The sequence below is a fragment of the Rhamphochromis sp. 'chilingali' genome, assembly GCF_963969265.1.
Source record: "Rhamphochromis sp. 'chilingali' genome assembly, chromosome: 10".
Lineage (NCBI taxonomy): Eukaryota > Metazoa > Chordata > Actinopteri > Cichliformes > Cichlidae > Rhamphochromis > Rhamphochromis sp. 'chilingali'.
Genome location: NC_137937.1, coordinates 8229800 through 8242155, shown reverse-complemented (window position 1 = coordinate 8242155; position 12356 = coordinate 8229800). Strand labels below are relative to the sequence as shown.

The 12356-nt window shown below is 39.9% G+C and overlaps 1 protein-coding gene across 1 annotated transcript in view; it reads left to right on the top strand.

Moving 5' to 3' along the window:
- Nucleotides 1-12356, top strand: part of zmat4a (zinc finger, matrin-type 4a) — a gene marked incomplete at its 5' end in the record, with an annotated part of 152025 nt that overhangs the window by 96671 nt on the left and 42998 nt on the right. The window contains 1 exon segment of the mRNA XM_080894520.1: nucleotides 9393-9614. Within this exon segment, the coding sequence (XP_080750646.1) occupies nucleotides 9393-9614 (222 nt within the window).

The window sequence follows — 12356 nt, the reverse complement described above, 5'->3', positions numbered from 1 at the left end:
CACACTGGTCTTTAATCCTTAAGATGTCTTAAATGTCTTAATTTTTAAAAAAAAATGCAATTTCAACAGTGTCTCCGTTTTTGTATATGGCAAATGTAAAATTACATGAATAAAAAAACGTGGTTAATTCACAGAAAATGATCTTTTTTAAAACTGTGAACACACTTCAGAAACAAACATAACACAATTCTGTAGTAGATAGTAAAAAAAGTAATTTTTCTACCATTTAATTTTTATGTTTTATCTGTTAAATACTTTGGTGTTATATGAGTGACCATACGGGAGGTATTTCAAAGTGGAAAATCTGTAAAACATATAAAAGTACAGTTAAAAGCTCAAAATGTATGCACTCTACTACATTTCATATTCAAAGCCTTTGAGTGGGACAGTGGGCTGATTCAGGCCCCCAGGTCTTATTTTTGACACCCCTTAGTTAAAGGATGTCTTTGGTTCCGCCTGTATTCCAAGTGCAATGGGAACCAAGCCTCCTTTCCAAACACATGGACCAAGCTTTGAATTGCACAAACTGCAGCTTTGCCCTCAAGTCTTCTGTGTTTATTACTCAGAATTGTCTCAAATGCAGCAGGCTTAGTACACTTGTGCCCCCCCCCCCTCCCCTCCCCTCCACTTTAAAGCATTTTAAAGTACAAATTGTCCGCAGTGCACAGAGGGTGATAATTAACTTCAAGTATGAAGATGTGTTGTTTGCTTTCCATTCAGAGATTTCTCTTTGAAGACAAAAGGAAAATCTGAGAAAACATTTTATAAGTGGTACATGTCAGCAGGGTTTATATTCCGAGAGGGTGGAGGGGTGAAGGAAAGCACAGCAGGGATCCTCATTGTAGGAAAGGGTCAGTGAATGGATTTGGAGCACTTTGGTCCCGTCTTCTCACAGAAGCGGAATCTCTTTAGATTTATGACTCTGTTTTAAGAGTTAGAAGATTTCTACACTGCCCTGATTCTCTGTCTGCTTATAAGAAATGCCATGGGGGGCAAAATGAGACACTCTGCTTCAGCTGAAAGTAAATTGTTGCATTAGTGAAAACACGGAAGTGTGTTTCTCTTCGACTTTGAGCAGATGAAAGGATTGCCTTGCTGTGCTGTACATTTTATTTTTAATGGATTCTTGGTATTCTCTTACTAAGCTGGTCAGTAATGAAAGAAGTGTTCACACAAACAGCAGCAGAAGAGCTGCATAAATAAATCCAAATTAGTTTGAAACTGGAAGCTGACACAGCCAGCATCAAACAGCAAAAGCCTTAACTGTGGTGTCAAAACCTCAAAAACCAAAACCTCCCAGCTCTTCCTACATGTTTGAAAAAATCCCGAACAAATTACGATGTATAATGTATGAATTGTATTTATATTAGTGTCCAAAAATGGCTGCTTAGAGCAAACTGCTGTTCATAATGCAGGCTGAGCACAATGTGTGACTCTTTTTTTCCCGCCTGTCCCGTTTGGTTCTTTTGCCATCAGAATTATTGTCCAAAGGCAAAGAAAGATGTCCAACGGATTTACTTTACCAAATGGACCATCCCTTGCCGTATTGGTCTATTTGATTCACCTTTGCTTTTATTGTTTATTTTATTTTATTTTCACTTGCTGCACACGGGACAGACATGACTGGGGGAAAGAAAAGGGAGAAAGAAAGAGGGAAAGAAAAACAGTGGGGAAGAGGAACGGTGATACAATGTGTGACTCTTGAATGTGACTAAATTAGAATAATGTGACTAAAAATGACTCATGAGTGTGTCCACAGAAAAGCCTGCATGGAGGTGTCTGTTTTCCTCAGGTGTTTTATTTTGAGCTTTGTGCTTTCCATTCGGTTTTAAGCTGCTGTTTTTTCACTGTTTGAATCACTTTTTACATTTGATTTGCTTTTTTTGTTTACACCCACTTCACAGGATTTACCCTGCACACTGAAAATGGTGCTTGAGCTTAACTGGGGTTAAAGTCCAATCGGTCCTTCGCATGTGACAACTTAGGAGTGAGAACCGACTCTCACTGTTGTCTAAATGAACACCAGAGGAGCTCATATGATTTTTGGCTAGTTTTCTCCCTTGATCTCTGGTTAATCCAACACCTCAACTCTATCTATTCATTTTCTTAAAAGCTTATCTCATTGAGGGTGGCAGTGGGCTGGAGTATATGGTGTGAGGTCACTACAGTCACTCTCACATCCACAGCAGGCTAGAATCTGGACTGTAGGAGGAAATCAGAGTATGAGGCGAGAACCTGAACGATTGCACACGTACCCTGTGCAGTCGTGAAAACATGCAAACCTCACACAGGTATATCCCAGCTGATGAGCTGAGGTCTTTCTGTGCATTTCTGTGCAAGCTTGTGCTAACAGCTGCACTTCTATACCAAAATCTGACCCTACCATCACAATGTTGCAGCAGAAATCATAACTCATCACACCAGGCATGTTCCAGTCTTCTGTCATCCAATTTTTTAGGAGAGCATAGTCTCATTTTCCTTTTTCTGAGCTGAAAGGAGTTGAAACTGCCATGGTCTTCTGCTGCTGTAGCCCACCTACTTTAAAGTTGCATGGCTTGTGGATTCAGAGATGCTTTTGCATAACTTAGTTATAACAAGTGGTTATGTGAGTTACTGTTCCTGTCCTATAAACGCAAAGCACTTTTGCCATTGTCCTGTTACCGTTGGTATTAACAAGGCATTTTCCATCCAGAGAACTGCCGCTCACTGGATATTTTCGCGGACTATACTCTGTAAAACTTAGAGATAGTTTTACAGGAAAATCCCAGCAGATCAGCACTTTCTGAGATACTCAGACCAGTCTGGCAACAACAACCATGCTGCGTTCAGAGTCACTTACTTTTCTTGAACATTCTGATGCTCCGTTTGAATTCCAGCAGATCAACTTAACCATGTCTACATGGCTAAATGTAGACATGGTCAAGTGCCGGGTGATTGGCTGATTTGATATTTGCACTGATGAACAGTTACACATGCGCACATAATAAAGTGGCTGGTGAGTGCATATTCGTGGTGCCCAGAGGATTGATTCTATTAATTTGGTGAGATCAGCAGTTTGCCTCTATTGTTATCAGGAGTTTGACATTAAAAGCATCTGTCAAGCATTGAATCCAACTGTACTTTGGGTTTATCTAACATCTTGGTATCAGTGTTATAGGTTTACATGACTGATAGCCCACTTGCTCTTTTATCTGTCCTTATCTGTTGTACACAGCCCCTTAATAACTGTTTTCCCAAAACCTATTTACCTGCCTATTTGAGTTTGGCAACGGCTCGTGTCTTGAGTCTTTAAATAACTGGTTGATTCAGTTCGGTTCGATTCTCCATTCAGTTTTATTTATATAGCACCAAATCACAACAACAGTCACCTCAAGGTGCTTTATGTTGTCAGGTTGTAAGAACAATCAAACAACTCCCTATGAGCAGGCACTTTGTGATCATGGGAAGGAAAAACTCCCTTTTAACAGGAAGAAACCTCCTGCAGAACAGGCTCAGGGAGGGGCGGGGCCATCTGCTGTCATTGGTTGGGATTGAGAGAAACACAGACACAGAGAAGAGTGGATTTGAGAGCTAAATTCTGTGTTTGCAGGGTGAGTAAACCTGCAAAACTAGACCCTGCAGAGCTCTGCCACATCCTGCTTTACTGTCAAGCTTCTTAAGTACAGTTTTTCTAGCATAAAACTTCAATTAGAAAAACTGTACAAGTTAACAGCTGACACTGAAAATGCTTCTGTAAACCTGCGTGCTCGTTTTAACAATCTGAACCTACAAACTACAAACTACAAAATCTGAAAAAGTTAGGACAGAAAAAGCACAGGGACTTGCAAATCTCACAAACCCACATTTCATTTACAATAGAGCATAAAAAACATATCGAATGCGTAAACTGAGAGAACATACCATTTTAAGAAAACTATATCATTTTGAATTTAATGCCAACAAGTCTCAAAAATGTTGGGCCAGAGTCATGTTTACCACTGTGTAGCATCCCCTCTTGTGGATCTGCAGACAGCAGAGGGTCTATCAGGCCAATAAACAGCTGCTGTGTGTGCGTGTGTGTTTGCGTGTGTGTGTGTGTGTGTGTGTGTGTGTGTGTGTGTGTGTGTGTGTGTGTGTGTGTGTGTGTGTGTGTGTCGTTGGACTAAACAGCTACGAGGCTGCTAGTATGAAATGTGGCATGTGTACTGTCTGTTTGACTTGATACAGCAAGACCATCAGGCTCAGATGATTCACTCGGTTGTCTCTTAAAAAAATGTTCTTTTCAGACATCATTGTCAAAATCATTAAGTCTCTACAAAAAATAGGCTACTTTCCCAGATAGTAGTTTTTACTGCGCTCTCTGTGCGCAATGTTTCAGCTCTCGATTTTATCTCTGCGGAAAAAAACTTTCCATATTTATCCAGATGATACTTAAACCTGTAACATTGAGAAGCAGGGCCCTTTTCATTGAGTTTAAAGTGTCCTTTACACAGCAGGTGCCACATCAAGCTGAAGCCATCTGTCTCTTAGTGATGGTGACGACCCCTGCCTTCTGAAGTGAACTGAATCCTCAATCAAAGCACAGAGGGGTGTTTGACAGTGTGGATTTAATGATGCTCTAAATGGGAGGAAAGGCTTTCAGTCCTTTATGTGCCTGCTGGGTTATTTGATGCCAAAGACCCATCCTGTAATAACACAGTGTGTTATGAGTCAGGAGCCACATATGGAAAGTAAAGACTTTAGGTAAAACTGGTGGGCTGCTAGACAAATGGCCTGGACACTCTGTCATAAAGCCTACTAGAAAGAATATTAAATCAGAGTGTGATTATGCTTTGCTGGAGGAAGATACTATATGGAGAGGCTGCACTGATGATGATAAATACTCTTTGCTTAGGCCATATAATCATGCCCCTCTAATTCCTGACTATTTGCAGCAAATTATTTTTCCAGAGTCTCTCCTCTTTTGGGAATTTTTCACATGCGATAAATTTAATCGAATAATCAACACTGTTTGACGTGCAACAGAAATCTAAGAGCCACTTACCAGAAATCTGTCAAGACCACTATAGTCAAAACAAGGCTGACATTTCTATCTGCGATAATTTGTATCTGGTGGTACGGCCCAGTGCTGGGAGGTGTGAAAGGAGGAGGTGGGTTGAAAAGCAGCTTGCAGATGAGCAGCAACTGTGGGCAGATTGAAGCACTGTAAATTCACTCCTGCATCTAAATCAGATGTTAATTCAGATGTGGCAATCATCTCCATGGCCACAGGTGTATAAAATGCAGACTGCTTCTACAAACATTTTTGAAAGAACGGCTCGCTCTCAGGAGTGGTATTATAATAAGATGCTACCTGTGCAAAAGTCCAGTTTTGAATTTCCTTACTACTAAATTTTCCATGTTCAACTGTTAGTGGTAAGTCGTGATAGAGTGGGGTCAGCAGATCCTGAGGCTTTCTGCAGAGTCATTAGCTACATACAGGTGTTCAATTAAATATGTGTGCACTGCTTCTCATGGACTTTTTATTTTGTTCTCCATTTAAATGATAAAACAACTTGAGAGATGTTGACAGCATTGTAGTGATAATTAACATGTTTACCAAAAATGCTGTATTAACTTTAAAACAATATTTGAGATGCTGCCTTTCTTTGAACAGTCTGGAGTGCAGAAGTGTACTGTGAGGATAATTAACCTTCTTTCTGTTCTCTCACGTCTTTATCTCAGCAAACAGTAAACATTTAACCTCTTTTGAGTTCCCATTCGCTCTAACTTCTTTCATTCTGTCATCACTGTGTCTGGAAATCGCCTGAATGTTATGATACCAGGAGCTGTGCTTTTGGGGGAGTGTTGCATCTGAGTATTACGCTTTTAGTTCTTCGTAAATTTAGAGCTTTTTTTCCTGCTTTAATCCGAGGCTGCATTAGTCTGCCTATAGATTTCCTAGTAGTCTTTATATTTGGGTTGCAGAAATGCAATCCCCTCTCTTTGAGCAAGGCGTTACATTTCTCTCAGCTCCAGGGTTGCTGTTATGCTGCTGACCTCTGACCTGCTTGCAAAAGCAGCTGCAGGGATTAAATTGAGTCTGACAGTTTACATTGGCCTATTATAGTGGGGGTCATTCTATAACCGTAAAGTCCAACATTTAAATCCTACATAACATCCTTTTGCTGTGGAGGGGCGAATGAGCCAAGCACTGAATGTAAAGTGTGATGCAAACGGCCTCACTGAGGGCCAGCTGTGCTCAGCAGACAGCGAGTCCTGACACTTCAGGCTCCATACATCCTCTCTCCCGCCATGTTTTTCACTGGACTTTGCTATTTTGAAATGTTGACTGGTGTAATGGAAGCTAATGGGACAAAACTAAATGTTGACTTAGGGTGAGCTGTGCAGTGGAGCGTTAAAACTGATTAAGCTGATAGGGCTTCTTCGTGTTGGGGAGTGCTCGTTGCAGCACGTTGCTCGTTCGGGGGTTAATGCCGTCATCCATGCGTGAAGGCACAAGTGGGCAGCCCCAAGAAGAGCTGGCTTCTCTTCCGTTTGCCAAGTAGAATTTAGGTTTTCCTCTTTAGGCATCTAATGGAGATAACAGCTTGTTATTCAGAGGGCTACACTTGCACAGCCACAGTTACGTTGCCGCTGATGAGTGCTCATTAAAGCCGTCCCATTGTGCTCTGTCTGCCAGCTACAAATCTTTTCTTTAAAAAAGCTGGCAAAGTGTTGCTAATGTAGCTCATTTTAAAGTATTTTTTTCCTGGGCAGTGTTTTTCCTGAGCATTTATAGTTTCTCACATTTGTCTTAGCAAAAATGTGACATTTTGGGTTATTATATCACCATTATGTTCACAGCACCTTTTCAGGACTTATACATTGTGTTTACTGTTTGACATAAGCCAAAAAGACATGAAGTGTCATGATCATACAGAACCCAAGTAAATTAGCTGGATTTCAAAAGCATTAAAAGTCATGTCAGACATTAAAATCAAGTTATGGTTTAGAAACACAGAGAACACCTTGTTCTTATTATTTGTGTCCTTAAATTTTGTTGTTTTGTTTTGCTATCAGTTATGTCAGTCCATGACAACTAATGTCAAAAGTCTGTTTGTATCCATACAGGTACAGTGTACCCAGTGTTAAAAAGGTAAATATATACCCAAGAAGTTAAAAGGTGTTTCTTGGTTTAAATAATTGCAGTTTGAGGAGACAGTCTGTTTGGGGTCTAGTAAACAAACAAGTTAGCATATTGATTTAACTCTTAGACTTGATAAAAAGCATTTGGGCAAAATTCAGGAAGAAGGTTTTAGGTTCAGTCTTTGCTTTGCTGTCTGCTTGTCTGAGGCAGATATGAGAGAAAGATGATTCAAGGGTTCAGTAAGAACAAGCAAGTATTTTACAAATGCCTCCCTGTTTCAACTTATTAAATAATAATATTTCAAAAAAATAGTCATTCTTTAACTTTATACTAAAAAATGTTGCCAGGAATCAGAAGTGGTCCTTGAATCAAAACCACATGGGTACAAATTAGCACCCATTGTCGAATGGCAATACCTTAGAGTACTGTTTAAGCTGTAGTACCTCTTCATGCCTCTTCTTCATCTGAGACAAAAATGCATGAATAATAAAGATGAAAATTTGACTGTGAGGCCAGATCAGGTTAGTAGTTAGCCCACAAGCTACCAATGGTTTGAGAGTTAAGCCTAACATAATGGTCCCATTTTAATAAACCATAAAATCCCCCATAGTGTTTTAGATTCTCCTGAAGTAAGAGAGTGAATTCATGCAAGTCAGAGTGTGCTTTTCCCCTGAACAATCACAAGCTTTTTCATTTCGTAACCACTGGAAATGATTTCATATTACTGACAGCTTAGTTAGATAGTTCAGATCTGCTTCTTACGTTTATGAGTCTCAGTTAGAAGATAATTTGATATGTGGTTATGTATTTATTTTGTTTTGTTGTTTGAGTTTTACACTCATTTTTATTTATTTTTTCCAAACGTTTAAAGCTGTTACACACACAAAAAAGTTGACCTGGTGTTTCAATCTTTTACTCAAGTCACTGTGATTGCTTTTGCTTTGTATTTGTTTCTTCAAAATATGAAATTAAAGCTCATTGTTAGTTTTTTTTCTAACAATGAGCAACAATACTTCTTTCTCTGAAATTTGAGGTTAACTTAGTGTAAGAAAGTCTAAGGAGCTTGGAAAGGAAAAGGAAAAGCGTCTGGTTTTCTTTAAGTTTCCTTGAAGACATTTCACCTCTCATCCGAAAAGCTTCTTCGGTTCAAAAGAGTAATTGGTGGAGAGTTTAAAATCCTTCCCAGACGCCTTACTGCCCACTCACATCCCGGGCCATATGACCTCAGTAAATCACATGATAGGGTGCGGCTAGGTTTCACAATGGGTAACCTGAAACTTTGGCTAGTTGTAACCCACACCTGTTTTCACACTTTAGCCCGTGTGATTAGGTAGAGGATCAATAGGGGGTCCATGACCCTCTTGCGGACACTCCCATAGGGCTTCAAATCTGGGACTCTCCACCAATGGCTCTTAGAACTGAAGAAGCTTCTCGGATGAGAGGTGAAACGTCTTCAAGGAAACTTGAAGAAGTCCAGACGCTTTTCTTTCCAAGCGCCTTAGACTCTGATGACCTGGATGACTGAGAACCTTCACAGACTTAGTGTAAGAAAGTATTTATAGTAATTTTATGCAGCTTATCTGCGTGAAGAGCCAAATATGGAAAGTAAAGACTGTAGGTAAAACTGGTGGGCTGCTAGACAAATGTCCTGGACACTCTATCATAAAGCATCCTAGAAATAATATTAAATCAGAGTGTGATTATGCTTTACTGGAGGCGGATACTGTGGAGACTGATCAATATATTATTTTTCAAACTGATACCAACCCTGAAATGCCAATTTATTAGCCTTAAAAAAAAAAAGCACAATCAAATTTCCCTAACACTTAAGTCAAGTGTAGTTACTTTTTTACTTGTTTATGTCTTGTCTGACTTTATTCACGTCATCTGGTTACTTTGTTTGTGGCACTCAAATATTTGTTTGCAAAGTGCCCTCTGGTGGACAAGATATGCAGCATCAACACTCATGGCTGAGCGTTGTTTCTCTCTTCTCTATAAATCATTCTTAACGTCGTTACCGATAGATCAGCGAGTTGTTAATATTGGCTGAAAAAATTGACGCAACAATAAATTTGCTGGGCTCTATCTCTGTCAAGTCGCGTACTGTGGTCATGTCAAATATGTAAATTTTCTGCTTTGTATAAGGCAAGGGGTTCCCAGATTACGTAAAATGCTGTAAAGGAGATTATTTAAAAAGTAGTAGTGTCTTAGCAGATTTGTTTTGTTTACAAAACTATCACTAGATCACCAAGAGACATCTGTATCATTCTTGTTTTACCTTCAGAGGCATCCCCCAGTCCTGTTAAGACCTCCCCAGAAGCATCTCCTATGACCTCCCCACGACAGCGCCGTGACTCAGACCGCTACTGCCAGCTATGCAACGCCTGGTTCAACAACCCTGGCATGGCTCAGCAACATTATGATGGCAAAAAGCACAAGAAGAACGCTGCCAGAGCAGATCTCCTGGAGCAGCTGGGAAAGACCCTGGACATGGGAGTGATGAAAGGTAATATGAATACATTTTCAGTACATCAGTTCATTTTTAAACTATGTTCATGCATTTGTGAAGGTGCATTATCAGATACAGTTTATAAACGAAGTTCAAAAAAAGTTTTCCAGCCTTTTTAAGGGTAAAAAATTCTTATACTGAATACTGTACAATCTTATTGTACAGTATATACAGTTCTAATTTCTTTTGAGGTGACACATACCACCACTCACAATAAAAAAAATCACAATGAAATAACTGTAAGCCAATAGCAGAGTTGCATTACTGTGAAAGGTAATTTCACAATTTGCATTATTGCATTATCAAACAATATAACTATGTATCAGCCGATAGCAAGTCAGCACATTTAGCCATTTAGTTCAAACTGAGCCTCTGAATAGCGATGACAGGGACTGGCTTTGGCTGTGGTGCCAGATCAGCCTGCCTTACAATTTCAAAAACTGCTGGGGTTTCCCTGCATAACCATGTGAAGACTAAGGGGACAGAAAATATCCAGTAATCAGCAGGTCTCTGGCTGAAAATGGCTTTTTGATGCCACAGATCAGAAAGACAAGACTAAGTCAAATAATCACAACCAAAGTAAGCAGAAGAGCATCTTCGAACGCACAGCCTAACAAAGCTTGAACTAGAACTGCTACAGCAGCAGAACAACAATTCCAGCTTTCAGTCCTATCTGTGAGGGGAATAGAAGATTGAGAAAACTTAGCCTAGTTTGATGAAATCTTTAGTTTTGCTGTGAAATTTGGATGGTAGGGTCAAAATTAAATGTAAAAAGCATGAAAACAGTGACCCATCCAGCTTTGTATCAAAGGTTCAGGCTGCTGGTGGTGGGTGCGCAGTGTTGTGGGGCATATTTTCTTATCATGGTTTGTGCCCCTCAATACCAGCTAAGCACCATCTAAATACCACGGCCTATGTAAGCATTGGTGCTGCCCACATCCATCTTTTATCACCACAGTGAACTCATCTTCCTATGACTGAATCCAGCATGTCATAAAGCTCAAACTGGTTTCTTGGACGTGTATTTCACTGCAAAATAAATGACTTCACTAAGATCTGGTGACTGATCTCAATTCGATAGAACACCTTTGTGATACGGTGAAACAGGAGATTGTGCCATATTGACTGTCATGTCAATACGTACCATAGTTTCTGAGGAATTTTTTCAGCACCTTCTTAAATCTGTGCCACAAAGACTTTTGGTAGTTATGAAAGCAAAAATGGGATCCAACTAGGTAGGGATAAGTAATGTCTCGTTTAACGCTGCAGGTAATAAATGTGACTTGCATAGCTTAATATTGATGAGCAACAGAGAGCAGTATTACATTTGTTAATAGCTGTGACTATTTCTAAGCCCTGCTCTGTGGAGCTGAAAAGTAACCCTCTTGACTTCAGCTGTCAGCTTGACTCTTCATGGAGCCCACCAGCATGTCACAAGCTGTTAATTTTACAGAGGAGGAGGGGAGAACTTTCTTGCTTATCATTTCCCAGTTACAATATGTCAATAACAATTACATAATATTATTCCAGCTGGCAGAGTGCTGGCTGCCAGAAGAGCACACGGAGCCCAGAAGTGTTGTAAAGGGCAGCAGAGTGTGACTGCACCAAATGGGAGAAACAAGTCTTCACAGCTGATTGGCCATGGACCTTCTAACTCAGAGCCTGATTGGCTACTTTTGCTAGTTGAGGGCAAACTGGTTGGTTCTGCTTTGTTCAGCTTTGTTATGCTGCCCAAGCTTTTGAGTCCACGATGTTTGTTTCAGGAACATTATACATGGTGTGTTTGACTGCCGATGTTTGCAACTTCAGTTACCAGTACCGCATTTAAACCTATAAACAGGGACATAAATACACTTATGATTCAAAGAAGAAATTCACCATTGTTTTGGACAATAAGCAGATAATAACAGTATTAACATAGATATTGTGCTGTAATGTGTGTTGGTGGGGATGGTGGTTCTGTACTCTGTGGGTTACATGTTGGCTTGGGGGAGATTGGGCCATATTAAAATTAGTAGGTTTACAGTTTATTTTGAGAATCTTTTACCAGGTGACATTGAATGGTGACCACTGGCTGGGAGAGTGGCTAAGGGGGTAGAGCAGGTCATCTACTTATCAGAAGGCTGGTGGTTTGATCCCTTGCTGCTCCAGTCTGCATGCTACGATATCCTTTGGCAAGATACTACCCCATTGTGTTCACTGGAGTGTGAAATTTAGAAAGTGCTTGTATGAATGGGTGAATGAGACATGCTGTATAAAGTGCTTGAGTGGATATATCAGTATGTATATAAGAACCTGTGCATTAAGGATACATAAGTTAAACTGACTGGTTTCAGACTACGAATATACTAAGAGGCTGCATAAAGAGTCAGTATAAGACAAAGGTGAACTTTATTAACTCTACAGGGGAGACAGAATAAATAAAGGGTTGGAACTTAGCATTTTTAGCTCTTTTCTAAATAAGTATTTTTGGTATACAAAGAGATGTTTTCACACCTTTGTATAAATTGGTGAGGTTCAAATCAGGAGATTATGGCAGTCAATTCGAACATTCATGCCAGTTTTTAAGGAGGATCATTGTCCTCCTGTAGAACTTTTTCTCAGTTCCAGTTCTCAACGAATTGCCTGAAGTCTACGTCCAGAATTTGATTATTCTTAGCCAGATCCACTCTTCCCTCTATCTATTGTTATGTTACTTGAACTATTGGCTGCCACTCAACTCCAAAGCAGAATATTTCT